Here is a 23,265-nt window from a genome sequence, read left to right as displayed (position 1 = left end):
ATCTTCTTTCAATTTACTTTTATTATACCAATAAGATTACAAACGTCATGGAAAAAGCAACGTCTGAATTGAGACACTTTTGTTACGGTCCAAGTGAACAACCACAAAACAATGTTAAATCAAGTAATAAAAAACGTGCTAGTAAACACAAACTCTAAAAACACTCCTAGTCTAACTACATTACTTCAATATTTTAATACGTCATTTCGGCTCAAATAAAAAGAGAAACTCCCTCCCTTTTGTACTAAAACAAGTCAACAAAATCAACAGGCAGCGAATTTTCAATCAAAAACACCATAATATCACAGATTAAAACGAAAGTCACCAAAGTAAAAGCGGAATGATTAAATAGACATATCTCCGTACTGCAACGACCACTTCTCGTACGCCACCAAGCTCTGCGGCGACACACTCCTCCTGATCCGTTTCAGCGAATCCAGAAAATCATTTATAGTGATGCTCCTCAGCGCACTGGGATCCATCTCCTTCACTTGCTCCGGCTGCAGCTCCCTGATTGGTCCCAGCGCGGCATCCTTGGCCAGAGCTGTTAAATCACTAGCCGAGTATCCTTCAGTAAGAGTGGCCAGTCGTTTCAGTTCCTGTTGCGTAAGTGAACAACCCTGTTTTGCCAACAACATCTTAAACAATCGAATTCGCGTTTCGAGATCGGGGAGCGTGACGTAGACGCGCTTCGGGAACCTTCGGAGAGCGGCTTCGTCCAGTTCCTGGGGGCGGTTGGTCGCCGCCATCACCACGACCTTCAAACCATCGATAAAAAAATAACACAATGAAACACTGTCTCACCCGCTCGCTGTCGGGGTTACTCGGCAGTCCGTCGAACTCGACCAGAAATTCGGTCTTCAACCTGCGGCTAGCCTCATGCTCGTTGTTGGAGCGTTCGGAGAGGAGCGAATCGACTTCGTCGATGAAAATAATCGACGGTTGCAACTCCCGGGCGATTGCGAACAAAGCCCGCACCATTTTCTCCCCTTCGCCCACGTACTTCGAAGTGAGACTGGCGGCACTGATTGAGAAAAACGTCGCCCGACATTCGGTGGCCACAGCCCTCGCTAGCAACGTCTTCCCGTTGCCTGGGGGCCCGAACAGGAGCAGCCCCCGCGCGGGGGTGCGCAGCCCCGTGAACAGTTCAGGCCGCAGCGACGGCAAGATCACCATTTCTTGCAGCGCTTGTTTGGCGGCGTCTTGACCGATGATGTCCTCCCATTGCACCTGGAGGCCGCCTTCGACGATCTCGTCAAGGATGCATTGAGCTAGTTTTGTGTCGACGCCTCGTAAATTGGGTGATTTGCCGCCCCGTGACGTCGATTTACTCGGAGTTGCTACTGTTGGAGGAACGAGTCAATAGTTATCGGACTTTCGATCGGGTTTATTACGTGAGGCTGTTGTTTTGCGAGCGGGAGAACCGGCGGTGCCCGGCACCGAGAGTTGCTTTTTGACGGCAGGAGGAGTCGACGAGAGCTTGTTAAAAGGGCGGACGGGCTGAATAGGGGCTGTCCGGGAACCCATCGAACGGGGCAAGGTTTGGCTTTTGGCCAGGGTCGCGTTCGGGGGGCGCTTACTGGCCACGGAGAGTTTCTTGCCGGAAGCTAGGAACAAAGAGAAATAGTGACACGCAGTTGGTGGCTCACAAACAAAAATATACACAGGGGTGATGAAAAAGTAGAACTCATTGTTTTTAAAAATAATAATAATTAAAATTAAAATATAAATTTCTTTCAATCAAAGAATCGGAATCAGGTTACGCAGTTTTTACACAGTGGCGAATATAAACCCTTATTAAATATAAAAGGAAACATTTTCTTCAACTTTAAAACAATACAAACCTAGAGAGAGGAAGCATAGAGGCCGAAAATGCGGATTATCATCAACATTTAAACTAAACAGAAATAATGGTCCTATAAATAATTAACATATTGAGCACCATGACACAGAACAAATTAATATAAAAATTGTACTATATTAATTAATTAATTAAATTAAATTAAATTTGCTACAAAAACGACGGTGACGGTGTACAAATTTAAGATGTTTTTCAAAAATTCTTGAACGTCTTTTAGAGCCTGAACCGTTAAAGACAGTAGTGTTATTCTGTCGTTGACTTGAAAATTTAGTTCTCTATATTTGTTTTTTTATATAGATATTTTTATGAGGTGTACCGTTTTCGCAGCGTTTTTAAAAAAGAAGATATTTACAAGGTTTTCATTTACTTTGCTCTACTTTGAACCCTTCTGTCTTAACATATCGTTAAAAGTATGCTTCTCTACGTGAATGCAATTTTATTAAATTTTATTACTGTTGAATAAATTAAACAAAGTTGAGACTTGGAGTGGGTTCTTGATCACTAGCTGGTTTACTTGTCTGTAGGACTTTGCATAAACAATTCTCTTATTTTGAACTATGTACTCAAAAAAAGTCAAAAAAGAATCGTATGGTCTCAAGTTACGAAAAAATACATACCTATTGTAATTATAATAATCACATTTTAGTTCAATATAATTTCACTTTTATAAACATAATAAAACTGCATCTAAGATAATAAAATAATTTTATCATTATTTAGACTGTTATAGTATAAAAAATTTTGGTAATTGCAGCAAATATACACTTAGGTATGCACTATCCAAATTTGTATGTGATTCAGGATAAGACTTCTGTACCCACTGGCGAATGAGATGTTTTAAAATTTGCTATTTACTTTACCAATTTGCAAACAAGAGACAAAGGTTTTTGAAGAATCAAGGTTAGATTCGCCACTGTCTGAATCATAAAAGCGATAAACTCATAATCTAGTTGTTAATTGAGGCTTGAGGCTGTTACTGCTCAAAATACTGTGTCGATAATGATTGCTGGGATTACATAATCTATGAGTTAATTACTAGGGATTATGGTAAGAAATCGAGCAACGCGTTCTACTATTAGAAGCCGATGTACTACGAGTTACACCAATGGAAGCTGAAATACTGAAAATAAGAAGAATACCTTTGTTAAAACAAAGTTTGGGAGTAGGAATATTGGTAGTGTAGCTAAGTTTAGGAGCCTCTTTTGGTTCTTTTTGAACATCCTGTCGATGTAACATATCCATGCTTTCTATAAACAGAAACAACAACAAAGACGTAAATACCAAACCAAAATGAGCAAATCAATCCAGTCCAAATTACCCAAAAACTGCAGCCTGTCCTTGGCCATGGCAAGATTGGTTTTCATTTTTTCGTGGAGGCGCTGGGCCCGCTCCCACACCTCGCCCCGGCCGCCCCAGCACTGCACCGCGATCCCCAGTTCCAGCTCCGTGATGCCTTTCCTATACAACTCGATGGCCAAGTCCTTCTGACCTAGAAACGACCATCAATTATTCACCGTGCCTCCAGACCGGGCACCGACCTTCGTTCTCTTCATCGATCTTGAGCGCCTTGGAGATGTACTCGAAGGCGCGGCGGTGGTGGTGCTTCTGCTTGGCCAGAAGGGGGTCCCCGGGCCCCGGCCCTGTGACCCTCTGGACGTGCGTCATTTCGGTGATCTCTTCAATGACACAAGTCGCAACTTGTTGGTCACTCTCACCACATTCAAACTGACGTTTCTTTACTAGGTAATTTGAGGAACTACAATACACGAAACGAAGGATAACAAAGATTTGGTAGAGCAAAGTGCGCAAAATGTTGAACAGAAAAATAATCGGGAAGGAAACGATGCATAGGTTTCGCTTGTGGACAGAGGTCTCTGAGTACGACGTAAACATCACATCGCTTCTCGAAATGTCGGGGTCACTTTTTCTTGATTTTTTGCCAGGTGATTTCGTTTGGGTTTTACGCACCATCCGGATGCCATCACACTCACGCTGTTACAGGGCTGCCAACTTTTTTTTTCATAATATTCAGCCACTTCGTTCCACAACGGAACATCGAGGAGTAAAAAATCACCGGAACCAAATATGATAACAACCAGGTGTTTCTCAGTCTCGTAAATAGATAAAACCTGTGATAAAACAAAAAATCACGCTGCTTTCCGGATAGGATTCCATGAACATAGAACCACATGCTACATGTGCAATGCGCGCATGTCATCTGTATCTGACATAAGTGGTCAACATTGTTATTACTTTTTAAATTTGAATATTTGTAATAAAGTCAGAATGGATAGAAGCTTCAACTCATCTTTCTCCACCAGAAGCCCGTTTTCTCCCCGTTCTCGGCAAAATCTCAACGCCAAGAAAATCATTCCGCCTAATTTCCGAAAATCATCGTAAGTTGACGATTCTAACCTCACTCTCATACTTACCGGTCTTTTAGCCGTTTCAGTGTCTCAGGAAAATCAACCCAATCGGTACAAATAATACTATCAACACCTTACAACTACGTTGAACGTTTCGGCCAAACCTTCCCCGTCCTAATAACAGAAGCCCTCACATTTGCCGACAGTAAGCCACCACTATAATTTCCCACGAATTTATTTTTTTCTTTAAGGAAACACCGTGGTATCGGCCCGAATCTCGAAACTGGGCTACCTGTGGGTGGTCTGCGGCCGCCGCTTGCTGATCTGGCAGTACCGCCAAAGCCCCGTGTTGCTCGACACCCCCTCGAAAAAGACAAGTTTACTAAACCAGTGCTTTGAACTGCAACTCCCGCAAAGCGACTTGGCGCACAGAGCTGAACTGGTCTCGGTTTTCGTCAATTCAGACTCGAACACACCTTCTTGTATCGCAGTCTCGCCGGAAGGTGTGGTGCGCTACTGGCCGGCAATTGTCCATGAAGGAATCTCCGTGGAACAGCACGTCAGTCTACAAGGCCAGGAATGCGACAGTTTGACCGATGTCGAGGGCCTTGGGTGCATTCTGGCCACCACAACGTGCACCGTTTTGTTGCTCCAGCCACAGCTAAGTGGCGGGAGGCACAGTTTGAAATGCAAAACACTTAAAATACCAACTGGGTGGTTGGGGGGCATTAGCAAGAGAATGTCGAGTCTGATTTTTGGGCCAATCGCGAGCGAAACCTCGGCCGAAAGTGTGAGTAGTTCTGGGCCTGAGAGCGAAAACAGCCTAAGTGCATTTTTACCAAAAAATTAATTATCATTAAAAGTGATATTGAACAAGCTTTTTGTTTAAAACAAAGTATTAAGTCAAATTTTTTAAAACACAGTGTCTATGTGGGAAAATAATTTTAATTTTTTCACCTGTGACGACAGCAAATTTTATTAGAAATTAATTAGAACCTTTTTTAAGGTATATTGAAATTGAAGACTCTTTGGACTTTGGTGTCATCACCTCCTGTTGCAAGAAAAAAATGTGCAGTTGGAAGCCAATTTAAATTAACTAGTTCACAGTGTTTTGTTTTTTACCAATACATGAAGCCAATGTGTGACGTCAAGTTTTTTGCAACAACTAAAATGTTACAGACTGCTTTTTTTGTACTATCAGGGTCAGTTTATCCTTATGTAGTAAACGATTAACATATTTTTATCCCAAAAACCTTAATACGTCTCTTCATAAGACTTTAAATCTTGATGGATATGTTCACGATGTTCATTGCTTAAGCTTCCCAGGTTTTGTTAGGATAATAATTAAACACAAACATAGAAATTTACATTCACCTGATGATGTTTTAAAGCAAATAAAATATTTATCAATTTGTTAGTTACGTCAATAACGAATGCCAAAGACACCAAAGATAAGACTGATTAAAAAAATAAATAAAAATGACATATTGTTTCTTTTTTTGCATTGTTTAGTGTCAGTTTCTTTTATTGTAACCAGCAGTAAATCTTTGGTATACCTCTTTTCATAAGACTTTAAATCTTGATGAAAGCGTTTACCATTTGATCGCTTAAGTTTCCCAGGTTTTATTAGGATAATTTTCTCACAAACAAATCAAATGTTATTTGGGCTTAATCGACATTCACTTGACTATACTTTAAAGCAAATAAAATGTTTAATTATTTAGTTATTACAGAAACAAGGAATGTCAAACTAGACACCGGATACGAATTTTCAAAACTTCTAGTGAATATATTAAAAAAAACTAGACGTGATAACAAATGTGACATATATCTTAGTTATCATTGAGAAACAGTACACAAAATCAGTATAAATTATCTCTTAGTAAAAGAAAAAAATTTGTAAACTAGTGGTACCAGAAGTTGTTTGGTTTCAGTTAAGAAAAGCAGAGATAGGAAAAATATATTTTCAAACAACTTTCACAGAAAACTTTAAATGTGTTACTATTACAGAAACCTTCCTTATCTTCAAAATACTGAAGATTTTCGAAAGACTTTCTTATGTAATAAATATATTTAAATTGTTTTAAAAAAACTTTCATTACAAGTTACACCTTGGATTCATTTTATTTAACTTTTTACATATTGAAAAAAACATTGGTTACTAAATGAGAATTTTCGTTTTAAATTGGCATTTTGGACTTAGGCTGTTCTCGCACTCTAATTATTGATTCAATAGTGATTAAAAAAATTCAAACAGGGAATAGTGCGCGTTCTGAGCGTCCCTGGTACAACTAGCGACACCTGGACGGTGTACGTTTTAGCCGACCACAATTTGCAAAAGTGGCAATTGTCCAAAAACGACGAAGAGTTGATATTTGTCACCGAATTGAACCGAATAGTCAGAGATAGTTTCTGTGGTGCCCTGTGGGAGAATTGTGTCGGAGACCAAACCGAAATTGATACCTGGTTACTTGACATACAGTCAGATAAAGACAATGTTATAATACTCGCAGCAGCGGTTAATATTCCTCGGGTACATTACGCGATGATAAGTCTACAGACGAACACAAATCAACCTCCAACAGCCGTTAAAGATTTTCTTTTGTTGAAAATTACGGACTTGTATCGGGAAAACAATCCGGGGGATTCCCTATCGTATCGTTTTCTTTTATGCGGCATTAATGCCTACTTATACAACCAGAAACATATCACCGTTATCAAGCCCCAAGAAGAGCCTGATATTTTAGAGTTCAACACACCTCAAGATTTTTTATTAGCGGGTGCGATCTGTGTCAACACACCTATATTTTTCTCGCGCAATCATGGCTTAGTCGCAGTGGCGAGCAATGATATGTCTAATGACTTAAACCTAAGTCTCACAGGCGCTAACAGTTTCGTGGAGACGTCGTTTAATGATAACGTGGTGGTTAATAACCTGTCCATTTACAACATGGACCCTGAGGAGATTTCCATTGCTTACAAAGACACAGTTAGTCAATTAAAGGCCGCTTTTATCTACCGGATACAAAACCAGGAGCAAGCCTGCAAGGAAATCATCGACGAGTTGTTCCCTCCTGACGCGTCCAAACTCCCAGGAATCGACTCATTACTGGATAAAGTCGTAATAATGATGGGCAAGGACTTAATCGATGACACCCCAGCCGGTGATCCCAGATGGTCAAAGGACCATCAAGTCGGGCTTGGCAGCTCACACTCGATGCAAGTCCTCGACCAATTAAAAAACAAACAAAAAGCACTCTCACTATTCATAAAATTCCTCAAAGAGTCAGGACTGTGGGCGCAATTGTCCGCATCCACAATTCGCAACACCACCACCGCAACAACGTACATCATGGGCGAAATATCGGAGAAAATCATAGCCGCGATCAGTCTCAAAACTGTCGCCTATAATCAAGTTCTGGAAAAAGCCATCGAAAAAGCGACGGCTGAGTCGGAAACCAAGCCGGAAAACGGGCTAACGTACCAGGATGTGTTTTTCCGGGAGGTCAGTCAGGTGCATAGAGGCATTCAAGAGATGGTGAATTATTGCGAGGACAAGTCACATTCGAACATGGATCCGGCCCAAATTGTTGACATGATCCACGACACCAATGAGATTATTTTGGTGGGTTTTTGCCACAAGAGGGTGACATAATATAATGCTTTATTTAGGGTGCGCTGAAAAGCGTGATCAACTTTAGGGAACAGAATGTGGTGAATTACAAACCGTCGGAGGGTGTCCTTGCCATAGCCCCCGAATTTTTGCCCTGGACTGCGGCCAGTGGGGCCGAAGGCCTCTTTAATTCTCTGTCTCAAATGGTAAAAAAAATTGAGTTAATTGAGTTAGTTCATAATTACTTCTATTTTCTAGCATTATCTCACATACAACTACGGGATAATTTTAACGAACAATGAGCGCTTGAGGAACGATCTTTTCGACCAGTTGGTCTCCATCACGGATATAATTCTCGACGGCCGCAAAAGCCACCTGGAGAGCATCAAAGCGACGTCCTTTGAGGAAATTATTTACAAGCAATACTGTTCCGACCGCCAGAAATTCATGAAGCCTTTTAGTGAGTTGCAATTTATTTATTTCGACTGATTCATTTTCGGTTACCCGCAGTACACGAAAAAGACTGGGAGAGATGTGCCAAACTTGCCGAAAAGTACCTCGATTTTGAAACACTGATGATCCTGTGTGAAGCTACAAATAACCAGCGCCGGCTCGACGATTATTTGGAACGCTTCAGCAACGAGGGGTTCTCCGAATTCGTGTACAACTGGTTTTTGAAAGAGAATAAACAAGGCAAGCTGATTGACATGTGCAAGCACGTCGGCAAGTCGAAAAATATTCAAAAACTCACCAATTTCCTGTCGGGTCATCCGTCACTGTCGTGGATGCAGGAGATTTTTGATAAGAAGTACAATCAAGCGGCGAACTCGTTGCAAACCTTGGCTTTGAACGAGACTGAGTCGGTGACAAGGCAAAAAACAATGTTGAGTTTGTGCAAACTGGCGAAATTGGCGGCCGGGACCGGCAGTGAGGAGGCATTGAGGAGTGTTGATTCGAGGCTGGACTTGATTGCGTATCAGGAGGATATCCCGGATTATGTTTTGCAGCAGTTTGGATACGACACGATTAACATTCGGGTGATTCCGCCCAAAGACTTGATTAATCTTTACATTTGTAAAGAATACACAGAAGCGGCGGAATTGGAATTTAAGAAAGCCCTCGATTTGCTGAATTTCATCGACGATGAGGAGTTGAGACAAGAAATGTCGCTGAAAATTTGGAGATACGCGTTGTTGAGAGACGCATGGCAACACCAAAATTTGGATAGTCCTATGGAAATCCTACAGCACAAGCTGTTTTTCAAATTGGTCGATCTCGCCATGGACCTGGAAGGAGACGGGTGGAACCTTCTACCCCCCATGGACACGCTAATAGACGACGACTCGCTCGGGGACTTGCGAAATAATACCAACTTCCAGTTTTTGTTAAAAGCAGGTTACGAACATATTTATAGGTCACAAACCGTAGAGTAGGTTTTTTACAGTAAATTGTTTTATACGAAGTTTTATTTTTCTATTACTAACGACAAAAAAAGACAACTTTACTTAAGATCCTAACACTTCACTGGTGTTATATATAAAATAATAACGCACCTGACAAATTAGTGAATCCTCGTTAAATCTTCGACCATCTTGACTAAATCATCGACGGTACAATCCTGTTTCATGCCACCTTCCCCAGTTATCTGAAACAACCAAGTTGGAGGAATGTTTAGTCTGCGGTCGGCCTACCTGTAATCCATCGGCCACTTCCTTCATCTTGTCGTGCGACAAATCGAGGAAACTCTCAATCAAGTCACCGTCAATGAAGCCTTCACTCGGCTCTGTTTTAATATCGGTGTTGAACGCTCTCCATTGGGAGTGATCAATTTTACCGACCGATTTAATAACCGTCGATAGTTTATTTTGCAGCTCTAGGAGAAAGTCGTAAAAATCTTGGGTTATCTGCGTCACTAAACCTACAACAAGAATTATTAAAAACGCAATTGCAAAATAAAATGTATCCACCTATGGCTCCACTGACTGTGCCAAACAAGACACAGCCTGTGGTCGGCGTCGAAGTCTCTCCCAGATTTTGCATAACTAGAGATCCGTGTCTGAAGACGTTGATCATGTCCCCGACGTGAAACCGCCCCACTTCGTGCATTTGCGACCTTTCCTCGTCCGTCGTAGCGGCACTGTCTTTCTGACAAACGAATATGTTAAACGAATTCTCAGCCCCTAGGAAAATGTCGTCATCGAGTATTTCAACAGCCGTCATCCAGTTCGGGTTATAATCCCTCGCGATTTCTTCAAAGCTACCTTCCATTGTTTTGTACTGCAGCAAGGTCATGCTGCGCATCAAGTCACCCAAGAGGATAAAATCGCCTTTGGTTTTCAAAAACAGAGTTAGAATATTATTAAAGTGGGAGCACTCCAATCGCAGCTCCTTTTCCACCGTCCACTCGAACAGCCTCACCGTGCTGTTGATACTCGCCAGGAGTTTGCCGTTGAACTCCGCAAGGGAGTAGCAAGCCCCCTTGATTTCTTTCTCAGACACTTGGGTTAGTTTATTGTCGTTCCACTGGAAAATTAAGATGCGGCCTTGCTTGGGTTCCGATTCTTCTGGATTGACTGTGGCAGTGCCAACTATGTAGTATTCGTTCATGTCGCCACCTAGGCGATTGGTTGAGATTATCGACATTGCATATTCTTGCTGCATCAATTGGTGGGCATGCAATACTTCGAAGGTGTGTTGATCGATAATGAGCAAGTTGTGGACTTCGACTTCTTGGCCGTAGTCGGGAATTATGTTACCACCGATCAAACTGCTGCTCCCTGATTTACTCATTGAGAGAGACCCGACACTGCTTGAAGATGTTGTCGACTGAGCCATCGTTGAAGCGCTCGGACGAGCCGGGTTCAAGCCGGTGGAGTCTTGGATGTCGATGCGGGCCGTCAGAACACCAAAAGTCTAACATTTCATTAGCAGTGTTATTAAATAATTAATTACTGGACAAGTAATTTTAATTACAGTAATATCGTTTTAAAGAAATAAAAAAGTCAACTCGAAGTCTAGAGTCTATTTTTTTAATTGAATTTATTATCTCCGAAATATTGTAATTCAATCATTCGATCCGTTCCAATTGCAATTACAAAAGCACTTTTAGTCTGCTCTGAGACATGTGTCTAGACCCGACTACCAAATAAAGGGCCATATGAATAAAGTTGATATTATTATCACTTAAAGCATGAGCATAAAGTAAAAGCATTTGATTGTTTTCCTTCTGAAGTAGTGCTTTAGTTTTTCGGGAAATATGCTCTCAAAATAAATCAATGCAGTAAAGTTTTTTCAATGTTATAATTTTTAACAAGGATGTTATTTCGTTAAAATACAATTGTTGCTACTGAATAACGTGTACAATGTTGTATCGTATAATCTTCCTCCTTCGAAAAAGATTATTATCAACATTCAGGCTGTTTGTCCTTTAATATTATTTTTGTGGCCATTTTCCTTATCGGCTCCTCGAAATCATCCATCGAATATTTTACATTAACAAACAAAAACAAAACAGCAATTATTCAATTAATTTTCATTCAGACACCTTCTAGCATTACGTTGTTCTCATGCAAAAAATACGACCAAAGCATGAACTTTTCTAGTTTAAACCAATATAAAGTTTTGATGTTTTTGCCTAGCATCAACAGTTTTAAGTAAATACTTTATGAAAAAAATAATTTTTTCTTTTGTTGTTACTCACACAATTATGATTTGGAATTGTTGTCCTTTAATTGCCTACGAGTTATTATTATTATTATTTTTATTATTTAATTTTTTTATATAAATAAATAAAAGCTTTTACTTATATTTTTATTCATACATTTTCGAGCTTTTACTCGCAAAAACATTCACTCAATTTTAGTCATTCTAAAAAGAATTTCTTTAGTTTCTATTCTAATTTTTTTATTGCAGGAGTTGAAAAACAAATTACGTATCAGGAAATAACTCTTAAAACTTCTTAAATATCAACATTTACCCTCTCGGAGGTCTTTTCTATGAATGATTGTGTCTTCATGGCACTTTGAAACAAGAAACAAATATTCAAAATAAATGTTAAAACACGGTTTGCATGTTTAAGACTTCAATCAATTTCTGAGCAGATCATACATTTTGACCTCCACTTTGACACAACCTATTTAAACCCAAATGGATTATCTTCGAAATTTTGACAAAGACAAAGAAAATTGCCATGAAAAATGTAAGAAAGAAAGTTGTAGACAATTAATTTTCCTAAAATAATTTCCGGAACTCTCTAACGGTATTTTTTTTACTTCAATACTCATTTAATAGACCATCCACATGATACTAGACGAAATAATATTGTTAATTATCCTTATCACAAAACTGTGTTTTTGGAGCGAAACTGTAATTACCAATGTTTCAAATTTTATAATAGCATTCCCAGTCAAATTAAACAACAATTTGCATTGTTTCAAAAAAATTGTTAAACAAAAATTAGTCAATACGGAACTATATTGCTTAAACGACTTTGGTATCAATATATTTTTGTAATTCAAATTTGTATACTCTTTGACTTGTATCACACATTAATGCACATATGTCACTGATATAAAAATAAATTATTATTATTATTATTATTATTATATATTATTATTATTATTATTATAGGCCCTAAAGACGTACAAAGCCGCTCAAGGGACGTATTCACTTCAATTTTACCGGTGATTTTAGTTCCAGGGAACACTCAAGCAATTTAAACGTAAACAGTGAAAGATAGAGAAACACTTTTGCGAAGTTTTTTAAAGAAAATTTAATTCTCTAAAGGTTTACACTTTTTTAAATGTTCAACCATATTTGCGGCGTTTTAAAAAATTTTATTCTCCACATCACCTCTACCTCTTACTTAAGTCTATTGAGAATTTAATTTAATGCCCATCGTTATTTAAAACACTAACTTAAATGAACAAGTTGAAAAACTACTGATTTTATAGTGTGTGTTATATTTTATAATTAATAATATCTAAGCTGGAGTTAACTTTCCAAATTTGATTACTGATTGTATTTTGAAAGTACGTGAATAATAAATTTGTAAATACACCCGAAATAATAATAATTATAAGTAGAATCGCATATTTTATAGTAGTTACAATTTAGCGAAGTAATTGTCGTTGGAACTAAATACATATGAAACAATTTCATAAGTGTTACCAACCTGTGACTCCTCCTGGTACGCTATTCTCTTTGGAGACTCCTGCAGTGGCACCGTCCTAATATGTAGCTTCTGTATCTCATCGATTGTCCCAATAGTGACGGACGAATCTGTTGCTAAAGCTAAACTGTCCGGATATGCCTCGGCATTAAGCGAACACATATGATTAACTTCCTTCATGTTAACGTTAGAAAAAACGAGCTTGTGATTGGATGAATAAATTACAGTCGGTCTATCCGAACAAGCAAAAACATTCGTAGTGCTCAACGAGCGGAAGGTACGTAAAACAGTCGGTTGGGTACCCAAAGTGACGCGTTTTTTGTCACTTAACGTTCCCGTATCTTTGTGAAACACGAAATAGAACATTGAACCGTCACCCAAGGCACACAACAAATAGCTATGACCCTCGAAACAGGTCATTAGAACCGAGCGGGGTATAATTTCTGTAAAGAAAAATTGTGTATCAAATGCCGGTGTTAATTATTTTTTTACCTCCCCCTAAATACTCCTTTGTGGCTTCAGACAAGTCGGGTATGCGCAAAATCCGGGCTGTGATATCGGTCCAGAGCCCCACAGCGATATATTCGGAGGTTGTTACACCGTCCCCCAGAGGGCTTATGTCCAAACAAGCCACCTCAACGTCAAGTGTGGTCACGCTAAAATAATTATTGTGTTATATTTCCACAACCACTCTCACTCGTCCTTACCCTTTCATGATCAGTTCATTTTGGTGGATTTCAATATAATACAAAATAGAGCCGGTCGAAACCACTATTTGGCACGTGTTGCATGCCACTACTGCTATGTTTTTATCGCTAGGCGGTTTCCATTCCGCCAACAAAGTTTTGTTTTGAGCTGATATTAGACGGGCAGAGATTGGGGTAATTTGTACGATTTGTTCGTGGATGACGTTGCCGCAAAAGAAAGTCTGCTGGTCGGAGGCGAAGCCAGCAATGTCCGTTTCTTCAACTTCCTCACCGTTCAAGCTCAAGACGCGAGTTTGGCCCACGAAAGCGAGGACTAAGGTATTGTCGTAACGGCCATCTACAATTTAAAACATATTTTATCTAATATCTAATTCACTATCTTGTGGGTGGTGAAAATTTGATAAAAATTTAACAAGATTTTGTAGCAGGGTTGAATAGACAAACCATTTATTTATTTATTAGTGTCTGTTCGGATCATTGTTGGCAAAATTGCTTGAAATAATTACGTGCTGAAACGACAAAAAATGTCTTTTAAGTGTTTTTTATTCGGTTCGATTTAATGAAACCTAACATAAAATATAAAACGCTTGCCAACGTGTTCAATTTTATGAAATATTTACGTTTCTTGTAAGGAATATCTGTTTTTAAAATAAAAATAACTCACTGTTTTTTCTTTTTTGGTTTTCTCTTTTAATTAGTGTCTCTAGAGTCCAGTTTAACACAAGATCACACGGAAGCACAGAAAGTTTTAATTTATGACCTATTTAATCCCAAAAAATGTACTCGTAAGTGCGCGCTGTGGGCATTTTTTTCGATAATTTTAAAAAAGCAAGTAAGACGAAGTTAGAAAATAGCTCCACAGACAGTTTCTTTATCTACATAAAAATTGACAATGAATTCAAATGGAACACCATGTGACACTAGTGATAATTTCAAGATTGTTTATTTTATTTTGTTGTAAATACGAAAATAAATCTTTAAAAATTGTAAAAAACAACACAGATTCTGTATTTTTTTTATAAAAATTTTGACAAAAAAAATTCCAAATATAGTCAAGTGAAATGTTTTATTGCTCCGATTTAGTAAAGTCACCCAAAAAATTAATTTTTAACTCAAAACAAAACAAAAACCTAAGTCCCAGAAAAAACATTAGTGATTTGATCTAGTTAATTTTCGGTTAATTTTTGGATGAAATTCTTAGAAACAAATGCGTTTCTGGCTGACCGACAAGCTAAAACGCTATAAAAGGCAAATCTCACGAAAAATCTGACAAATTTTTATCAAAAACCTGTGCTTAAACAATCGAAAAAGACTATTCTTGACTTAATTTAGTGATTTATTGGAACATTAAAGTATTTTTGATTAACTTGGTTATTTTGGGGTTCGATTGTGTAGAAAATTTGTAAACTAATTGCATTTTTAGCTAAAAATACCCACCAAACTTTTTGTAAAATAATTATGTAATTATGTAATATCCGAACTGTTGGATAATCCTTCGTGCGAAACGTGTTAAATACACAAAACAAAAAAAGCAAAAAGTTACACATTTTCTTCAGCATATTTTTGATTCGAACGCTCAAAAAAAGAAAATAATGTTAGTTTTTAGCAAAATTTCGTAAAACAATAAGTTTTAAGCTCAAGCAAATGCTTGAACATTCAAAAAAGCAAACATTATTACAAAATGCAAACACAATAACAGTAAGTAATTCAGTTATTTACGGCCCAAAATGTCAGAAAAAACTGAGTTTTTAACTTTAAACGGATTAAAAATACGATTTATTTATTTTTCTAAAAAAATTACGTTCACATCGTAGAAAAAAAAATCGTTTTTAAGATGTATATTTTAAAAAACTCATTTTGAGATGTTTTTTTAATTCCACATAATTTTTTTAAACATTTTTAGGGGCTGGTATATAATTTACTTAGGTATGTATGATACTATATTTTTTCATGCCATTTGAATGTTAGGTTCTTCTACAAAAACATTAAAATTATTAAGCTGTTTAACCCGTTAAAACTTGGGAATTTGGTTAAAGAAGATAAGAACTAATCTGTGAGGTAATGATTTCAATTAAGAACAATATCCAACTGTAAAAAAAACGATTTTGATTGTGATTTTTGTTAAAAACTGAGATTGAACTTTATTCGGCCGCTTGGACAGTATCCCCAGTAGACTTCTACCTTATTAAATACGAGTTTTAGTTCAAAAAAATACTCGATACTCGGCCTAATTTGGTGATTTCTAGGCTAATTTTTAAAGAAATTTCTTAAATTAATGCGTTTTCGAATGAACTAAACTTGTCAAAAAAATCAAACAAAAGTGTTATTTTCGACATAATTTCAAATAAATTTACCTGATGCCACTTGCAGCGCCCACATGCCCTTAATCCCCGGCAAATCAATCGACGCATGCTCCTGAATCCCAATACCATTCCTTATAATCCTCAAGGAGCCCTCCTTGAAGGCCCCCGAGCACGTCACCAACTGTCCCTGCCCCTGTCTCTCCAAATCAACGACACACATATCCAAAATCGGCGCCAAATTCGTAAAAGACTCCATCACGGTAACGTACGACCCACTCTCGTTTGGTTTAGTGGTCAGTTTCACCAACTGCGAGTCGCCCAATCTCGATCCAATAAATAAAACTCCATTATCCAAGTACGTAATGCATTCAGGCGTCGCGATTTCCCCCAACAATTCCACCTTCAAGTCTTTAACGACGTCGTTACCGTCGCCCCGATTATCCACTTCCAGAAATAGCATGAAAAGGTGCCCGGCCATGTCACCGAGGAGGTAGCGCAGGCCCCCGGGGTCAACCTTGGCGTAGCATACGATGGTGCTCTGTTTGATAACAGCAGGGGCCACGACCACGGGAGTGATACCATCGTGGTAGAGGATGTTTTCTTGGCCGATTATTATGGCACCCCCTAGCGGCGATGGCACAGGGATGATCATGGAGGCCTCAGTTTCGACATTGTCTTGCCTCCAAGGGACTTTAACAAACTCTTTTTCTCTGAGGGAGATTTCGTGGGTTTTGACATGACGCCCGTTTACGTCTTGGTGGATGAGAATCAAGGTGGGGTTGGCACAACCATGGAGGAACTCCACGTCATGCACTTGCAACTCATCAATTCTATCAATATTAACATTAATAAATTAACTGCAAAATCTTGAACAAATATGTACCTTATATTTGACGCTTTTAGTTCAGAATTGTCCTTTTCCAGAGGTATAATTTTAAACAGCCCATCGTAGAGACGTAAACCGATCACTCGGGCCTTGGGGTCAATCACGGCCAAGATGCCTGTCTCTGATGGCTTCCCGATTTTATCAGCAACATTACCGTGGGCTTTAGTGATAATATCCAAATTATCGGCATCATTCACACATTCAAGGATCATAGCATTGTAACGCATAGTCACAATAAACAATAAATCCTTCTTCTCATGCTGAAAACGCCACAATAACATTCGACCAAAACTCAGTGACAGTACAAACTTGGGGTCTGAATAATTTCATAACGGCAACTTTCCCATACAGTGCGACTTCCTTGACAGGCCTGAGACCTTCGGGGGTGACTAAATATATCTCCAATTTTGTGTTTTTGGCCACAATTAAGTTCAAATCGCCGGGGGAAGTAAAGTTGCCTAAGGAAAAGGTTATGTATACGTTGGGGGTGCTCAAGAGCGAATACCTGTAACACAGGCCGTTACAGCCGTTGGCTTGTGGGCCGTGACGACGTAATGGTAAGCCATTCTGCAAATTCCACGAGATTTATTGCTTAAAATTATCTAAATGACGCAAAATATCATTTTTCGTATGATCCGGCGCTAATGCACATTAGAAAAATGGTTGCCAACCTTTTAGCCGAAAATGGCAAATGCTTGCCTAACTTCATGTTGGTGGATGGTGGGTTAGAATTTTTGAGATTTTAGCGAATTCAGTGAAATGTGAATGGAAGAAAATGTTTTTGTGTTGCTCTTTTGTGTTATTTAAGTGAATTCGTGTTGTGTTTTTGTTGTCATTGTTTATTTTCCTCAAGGTGAGTAACTGAAATTGTAGCCATTTGACATAACCTGTCTATATTTTTCACACAATTTTTATATAAATTAAGAAATATCAATAAAAAGCGTTCGCCAGGTTCAATTTCTTTTATTATGGGCGTTAAGTTGAACAAAAATTTGGACAAAATCACCCTGACCTGTGCCCAAAAACAGGTCTCGACTTGTTGCAAAAACTCCTTTGTTAATTTGCGCGGGAACTGTATCTTACTGTTTATACTAATTCGAATATTACGCAACATGACGCATTTTTGGTAATAAATAACCAATAATCACAATGTTGTAACACAAGTTTTAAAAAGCCTTGAAGTCGGCATTTTTCTCGAGTTTTTTGTTTGATAAATCTGTGGATAAATCATCAGTTTGATATAATTTACACAGTTTGAATAAATTACTACATATGTTTGCAATATGTTTATGACAAAAAAAACATTAAAATACTTCCAAATAAACAGATGTTTCACTTTAATTATTTCGTTTGCATAAGAAGCTAAGATGCGCCGCAGGCGAGCCGCCAAAAGTCTGCCCTCGGATAGCAGCGACGATGACACCCCCTTATCTAAAGTCAAAAAGTCACCTCCGAAAAAAGCCAAACCAGCCAGTGATGAATCGTCCAGTGAAAGCGATATCGAAAACTACTTGCAACCAGTCGATAAACTCGACCTAGACTCGCCCTTTTTCACCGTTCAAAAAGACAATCCCTCATTTGAAAAACTCGAAAACGAAATCCTTGACGGAGTCGAGACAAAAACGCTCAGCGACTCTGAGAGCAACGAGGATTCAACTCCACTAGAAGCAGCCACTCAGCCTTCAACTTCCAAACTGAATTTCAGTCAACTCCACAATTACACCAAAAAGTTGGAAGAGGCGAAGCGGCACATTGAGGAGTACAACGCGAAAAAACAAGCGAAAGAAAACGAATTGAACATTGAGAACTTGCTGGCAGCTGGTGAAGCAAATTTGAAGTCTTTGAGCGATGAGAATCGCGCCGAAATTGAAGCTGCTTTGCATTCCAGTGATTTTGAGTCGTGTTCTGATTCAGAAAAGGAAGGTTGGGAGGATGTGACTGAACAGAAGGAACAGAAAGAGAAAGGGAAGGGTGCGATGCCCAAAGAAGGGCTTGAAATCACAGTAGAGATGCCTGGGGCTGTTAAAAAGAAGAAAGGAGTTGATTTAATGGCGGCTATCAAGCGACGAATCAATCGAGTGCGAAAGGAAAACCAGGTTTTGGTCCATAAAGTGCATTTGTTGTGTTGGATTGCGCACGGAAATTATATCAATACTAAAATTAACTCAGAAAATGTCTTATCGGCCGCACTCTCACTAATTCCATCACAGAATTGCTTCCCAGCCGATCGTACAGATTTAAACTATCTAACCCAGATTTTGAATTGGTTTAGAAATGCTGTAGAAATTGTGGAGAAACCAGTGGTAACGGAAAAACCTCTAGATGAAGTACTGGCAGAACAAATGTCGAAAAAAACAGCATACAGTAAGAAAATGTTGGTTTTGATCTTTGTGGCCGTTCTGCGGTCTTTGGGGATCCAGTGTCGTTTGCTTTTGTCGTTTCAAGTCGAGCCCTTAAGGCCCCCAAACAGCGAACTGCATTCACTTAGTACCAAAGCGCCAACAAGTAGCAAGAAAAACGCCAATACTCCGTCAAAAACCCCAGCTGGGGCTAAAACAGGCGAAGAATCGAATCTCAAAAAACCTAAAACCATTGCTTTAAAAGCTAAAGCAGGTGAAAAATCGAACCCTGAAGCCAAAAAGCCTCAGACCAGCGTTCGATCTAAAAGTACAAGTAATGATTCAAAAGCTAAAGCATCGGATCTCGAAACCAAAAAATCTATAACTAATGCTCGATCCAAGAACGCAAATGACAAATCTGAGGGAGGAAAAAAAGCGCCTAAAGCGACTCTAGAAGTGAAAAACCCCAAACCTAACACCCGATCAAAAAGTTCAAGTGGAATAAAATCGGAGGAAACCGACAAAAGTCGCAAAACCAACACTCGATCAAGAAGTACAAGTGATGTTTCTAAGCGTGAAACCGCAAAAAATACCAAATCTAAAGCCGAAAATAAACCAAAAACAACCACCAGTCGCACAGACACAGCTAACAAGAGGCATACAAGGAGTCAGAAACTAACAATACCTCAAGTAGACGGTGCTAACGATAGTGGCACACCACCTAAACCAAATTTGAAAAAGCTGACTCAAAAACCAGCTGAACCTTTAAAAGCACTACCTAAACGGGCGAAGCCTCTGCCAAAGTATCGTGGTTCCGATTCGGAAGATGACTTTAAACAAACCGAAAGTACATCTCCCACGAAAGACACACCCAAAATCAATGGCGCCAATCTAAAGAAACTTAAAAACCACGTACCCAAAGCCCTGGATGTCCGTAAAGACATTATACAAATTGTTAAAAAGAGCATAAAGGAGCAGAAGGATTTGACCCGTTCCAGAACGGTCCGAAAACGTAAAAGCGCCGTTGGTGATAGTGACAGTGACTATGCCCCTGAAACTATCAAGAAAAAACATCACGACAGCGAGGATGAGTTTACACCAAAAGTTAAAGTAAAACGGCGAGTTCAAGTGAGGCCTGAAGAAGACAGTAACGTTAAAAAGAAGCAAGGGCTGGACGTTTGGTGCGAAGCGTTCATGGAAGTGGAGGAGAAGTGGATCAGTGTTGACGTTGTCAAAGGGCAGATCCACTGCGTTAAAGAACTATATGTGAGTTTGGTCGATTTTAACTATCAAGTTTGATTGTTATAATTGTAGACACGAGCGTCCCATCCAATATCATACATAATTGCTTGGAATAACGACAACAGGCTCAAAGATGTGACTAAGAGATACTGTACTAATTTTAACACCGTTACGAGAAAACTCAGGATTGATTCTAAGTGGTGGGAAGCCACCCTGAGGCCTTTCACGGGGTCTCAGACAGTTAGAGATAGGGAAGAAGATGACGAGTTGGAGCGCCAACAGTTGGAGAAACCTCTACCAACCTCAATCGCCGAGTACCAAATAACTGTTTATTTTCGTTGGTTTATTTACAAATTTTAGGTACAAAAATCACCCACTGTACGTCCTCAAACGCCACCTCCTCAAGTTTGAGGCACTTTACCCGCCCGATGCCCCGACTTTGGGGTTCGTCCGCAACGAAGCAGTCTACTCCATACAGTGCGTCTACACTTTACATTCCAGAGACATCTGGTTGAAGCACGCTAAGGTGGTCAAGCCTGGAGAACAGCCGTACAAAATCGTCAAAGCCAGGCCTAAATGGGACAAAGTAGGTGCAAATAACACTAACATTTAACACAGTGGTGGTTTCAGTTGTCCAACAAGATGATAACCGACCAGTTGTTGGAAGTGTTCGGGCCTTGGCAGGTCCAGGACTATGAGCCCCCCACTGCCGAAAACGGGGTCGTCCCCAGAAATGCCTTTGGGAACGTTGAGTTGTTCAAACCTTGCATGTTGCCGAAGAAAACTGTGCACTTGAAACGTACGTCCCTTTTGAAGTTTCACACTAGCTTATGGTGTTTTTTAGTTCCGGGTTTGAATAAGGTCGCTAAGAAAATGAACATCGATTGTGCGCCGGCTCTTGTCGGGTTTGATTTTCACGGTGGGTGGAATCACCCGACTTATGATGGGTATATCGTGTGTGAGGAGTTTGCCGATGTTCTTACAGCAGCATGGGAAGTGGTAAGTTTGTGATTTGTTGCCACCGTGTTTGTTTTAACGGAAATGATAAGGAACAAGATGAGTTGGAGAGAAAGGAGCAAGAAAAAATCGATAAGAGGGTTTACGGAAATTGGAAGAGACTTATCAGGGGTTTGTTGATACGTGAACGCCTGAAAGTGAAATACGAATTTGGGGAAAGTTCCGGAGGGGCAGGGAAGAAGAAAGGCAAACCTACCCTCAAAGTGAGTAGAAAAAGGAAAGTGGAAAGCGAATCTGAATAATACAGTATTTGAATATTACGGGTTTTGTTACTTTATACTTTATTAAATATATGTATTTTTCTAGTATTGAGCCTTTTTATAAATAAAAGTTAACAAAATATTGACGCTCGCCACAAATATCTCTATACAGGAACCCCGAAAATATGTACATTGTACATCATAATAAATGAATCGGACTTTCAAGGCCAACAGAGTTAACTCACCTCATGTCTTTAAAATAGGTCCTTAATCTACGAAGGGACAACAATCAGTCTACTTTTTGGGTACTTTTTTCAAAATTCGATACGTATTTTTCGAAAAGATGTAACTAAACCCAGCTGCCAGTGTCGTAGCACCAGTAATGTACCTGGAACGAGTTAAATAACACTTGTTGCCTATAAACTGGGCATACCATAGGCACTCTAACGCAGGATGGCCAACATAATGAAACACAGGTGCCGCCAGTGTTGACCCCACCAGTAACAACTGGACCCCTGTGTTAACTTTGCTGATAAAAGTCGGCGCTAACTGAGCAGTGGCGTGCGTGGCGTCAAAATACCGACTCAAAGTCCTCTAGAAAGGCAATTTTACCAAAAGAAAAATAATTAAGAGTGGCGTACGGGTGGTGGTAGTGACCTGTACCGTATGACAAAACCTGCAGTGACCAGGCAGACGTCACGTAGTACAATTAGACTGGTCAGAGCTATGGGGATTAAGTCGGCATAAGTCAGGGTCAGAAACAAGGTGGCTATCAGGACCTTGTCAGCCATGGGGTCCAGGAAACTCCCGACTTTAGACGACTGGCTTTCCCACGTGCGGGCGATCCACCCGTCAAGCTGCAAGTTGAGTGTATTGCGACAGTATTGTAAATACGTTATTTTTACAAGGTCAGTAACTGCAGCTATGCCAAGGACGGCCAATGCAAAATCAAAGTTGGCCTGGACTATCAACACGCCCAAGTACGGCGAAATGAGGATTCGTGAAACACAGAGGAAATTGGGGATTGTGTAAATGTTCTCCCGCTCAATCACTTCCTCCACTTTTCCCTTGACTTTATCAGTGGTCTCTTTAATGTCCTGTAATATCACCGTTCCCTTCTGTTTGAGTTTTTGTTCAGTGTCTCGTAACTTCTCGGTGTTTTGCCGAATGTAGGCTTTGAACTCGTCTTTGACCAAGGTCTTGTGACGAGTATACTCCTCATTTTCCTTGTTTGAAGTTGTGCAAAAGAATTTCGAGTGCGACGTGCCCTGAATGTAATTAACGGAAATGTTCCAGTCTAGGTTTATGCAAGTGCGGAAGTGGCACCGTCGGAGCAATTTGTTCACAAAAATACTGCTAATTTTAAAACTATTCATGCTGAAACAACACGGATTAACACCGACCTAACCTATTATGATTGTGATACATTTTTATTCTGACATTACTTATGTAAGAAACAAACACTATTTATTGGTTTGTTCGTTATCAGCCGCTGGTTAAAATAATGAATTTGTATTCACTTATAAAAACATCGTAAATACTTGAAGGCTCGATTTTGAGG

General features: G+C 39.4%; 5 protein-coding genes across 6 annotated transcripts; 2 read left to right on the top strand and 3 right to left on the bottom strand.

Annotated features, from left to right (window-relative positions):
- Window positions 1-3: 3 nt before the first annotated feature.
- spas (spastin) lies at window positions 4-3,832 on the bottom strand. Its single transcript, XM_008197730.3, has 6 exons — window positions 3,400-3,832; window positions 3,180-3,350; window positions 3,001-3,108; window positions 1,395-1,607; window positions 805-1,343; window positions 4-758 (listed from the first exon to the last, which is right to left on the bottom strand). Exons 1-6 carry the CDS (start codon window positions 3,830-3,832, stop codon window positions 345-347), a joined length of 1,878 nt encoding a protein of 625 aa, XP_008195952.1. The 3' UTR covers window positions 4-344.
- Window positions 3,833-4,057: 225 nt separating this feature from the next.
- On the top strand, window positions 4,058-9,302 carry Nup133 (Nucleoporin 133kD). Its single transcript, XM_970458.5, has 7 exons — window positions 4,058-4,257; window positions 4,305-4,432; window positions 4,479-5,017; window positions 6,485-7,852; window positions 7,900-8,046; window positions 8,099-8,300; window positions 8,351-9,302. The coding sequence occupies exons 1-7, from the start codon at window positions 4,058-4,060 to the stop codon at window positions 9,271-9,273; spliced, it is 3,507 nt and encodes a 1,168-aa protein (XP_975551.3). The 3' UTR covers window positions 9,274-9,302.
- pic (piccolo) lies at window positions 9,289-17,619 on the bottom strand. Its single transcript, XM_970456.4, has 10 exons — window positions 17,412-17,619; window positions 17,216-17,364; window positions 16,904-17,166; window positions 16,072-16,850; window positions 13,718-14,054; window positions 13,503-13,666; window positions 13,014-13,453; window positions 9,808-10,753; window positions 9,532-9,758; window positions 9,289-9,485 (listed from the first exon to the last, which is right to left on the bottom strand). The coding sequence occupies exons 1-10, from the start codon at window positions 17,470-17,472 to the stop codon at window positions 9,402-9,404; spliced, it is 3,450 nt and encodes a 1,149-aa protein (XP_975549.1). The 5' UTR covers window positions 17,473-17,619; the 3' UTR covers window positions 9,289-9,401.
- Xpc (Xeroderma pigmentosum, complementation group C) lies at window positions 17,618-21,812 on the top strand. Of its 2 annotated transcripts, none has more exons than XM_970454.4 (7): window positions 17,618-17,759; window positions 18,266-20,511; window positions 20,560-20,801; window positions 20,848-21,073; window positions 21,118-21,286; window positions 21,332-21,486; window positions 21,537-21,812. In XM_970454.4, the coding sequence occupies exons 2-7, from the start codon at window positions 18,274-18,276 to the stop codon at window positions 21,744-21,746; spliced, it is 3,240 nt and encodes a 1,079-aa protein (XP_975547.1). In that variant the 5' UTR covers window positions 17,618-17,759; window positions 18,266-18,273; the 3' UTR covers window positions 21,747-21,812. The 2 variants fall into 2 exon arrangements, with proteins under 2 accessions (XP_975547.1, XP_015837353.1); XM_015981867.2 differs by having other exon boundaries at window positions 17,619-17,759; window positions 18,269-20,511.
- CLS (Cardiolipin synthase) lies at window positions 21,762-23,235 on the bottom strand. The gene is made up of 5 exons (NM_001170657.1): window positions 23,131-23,235; window positions 22,610-23,081; window positions 22,346-22,561; window positions 22,138-22,298; window positions 21,762-22,092 (listed from the first exon to the last, which is right to left on the bottom strand). Exons 2-5 carry the CDS (start codon window positions 23,078-23,080, stop codon window positions 21,999-22,001), a joined length of 942 nt encoding a protein of 313 aa, NP_001164128.1. The 5' UTR covers window position 23,081; window positions 23,131-23,235; the 3' UTR covers window positions 21,762-21,998.
- Window positions 23,236-23,265: the final 30 nt, after the last annotated feature.

This window comes from Tribolium castaneum, chromosome 3, assembly GCF_031307605.1.
Source record: "Tribolium castaneum strain GA2 chromosome 3, icTriCast1.1, whole genome shotgun sequence".
Classification (NCBI taxonomy): Eukaryota; Metazoa; Arthropoda; class Insecta; order Coleoptera; family Tenebrionidae; genus Tribolium; species Tribolium castaneum.
Note: the sequence above shows the minus strand (reverse complement) of the source record. Positions and strands in the feature narration are given on the sequence as shown.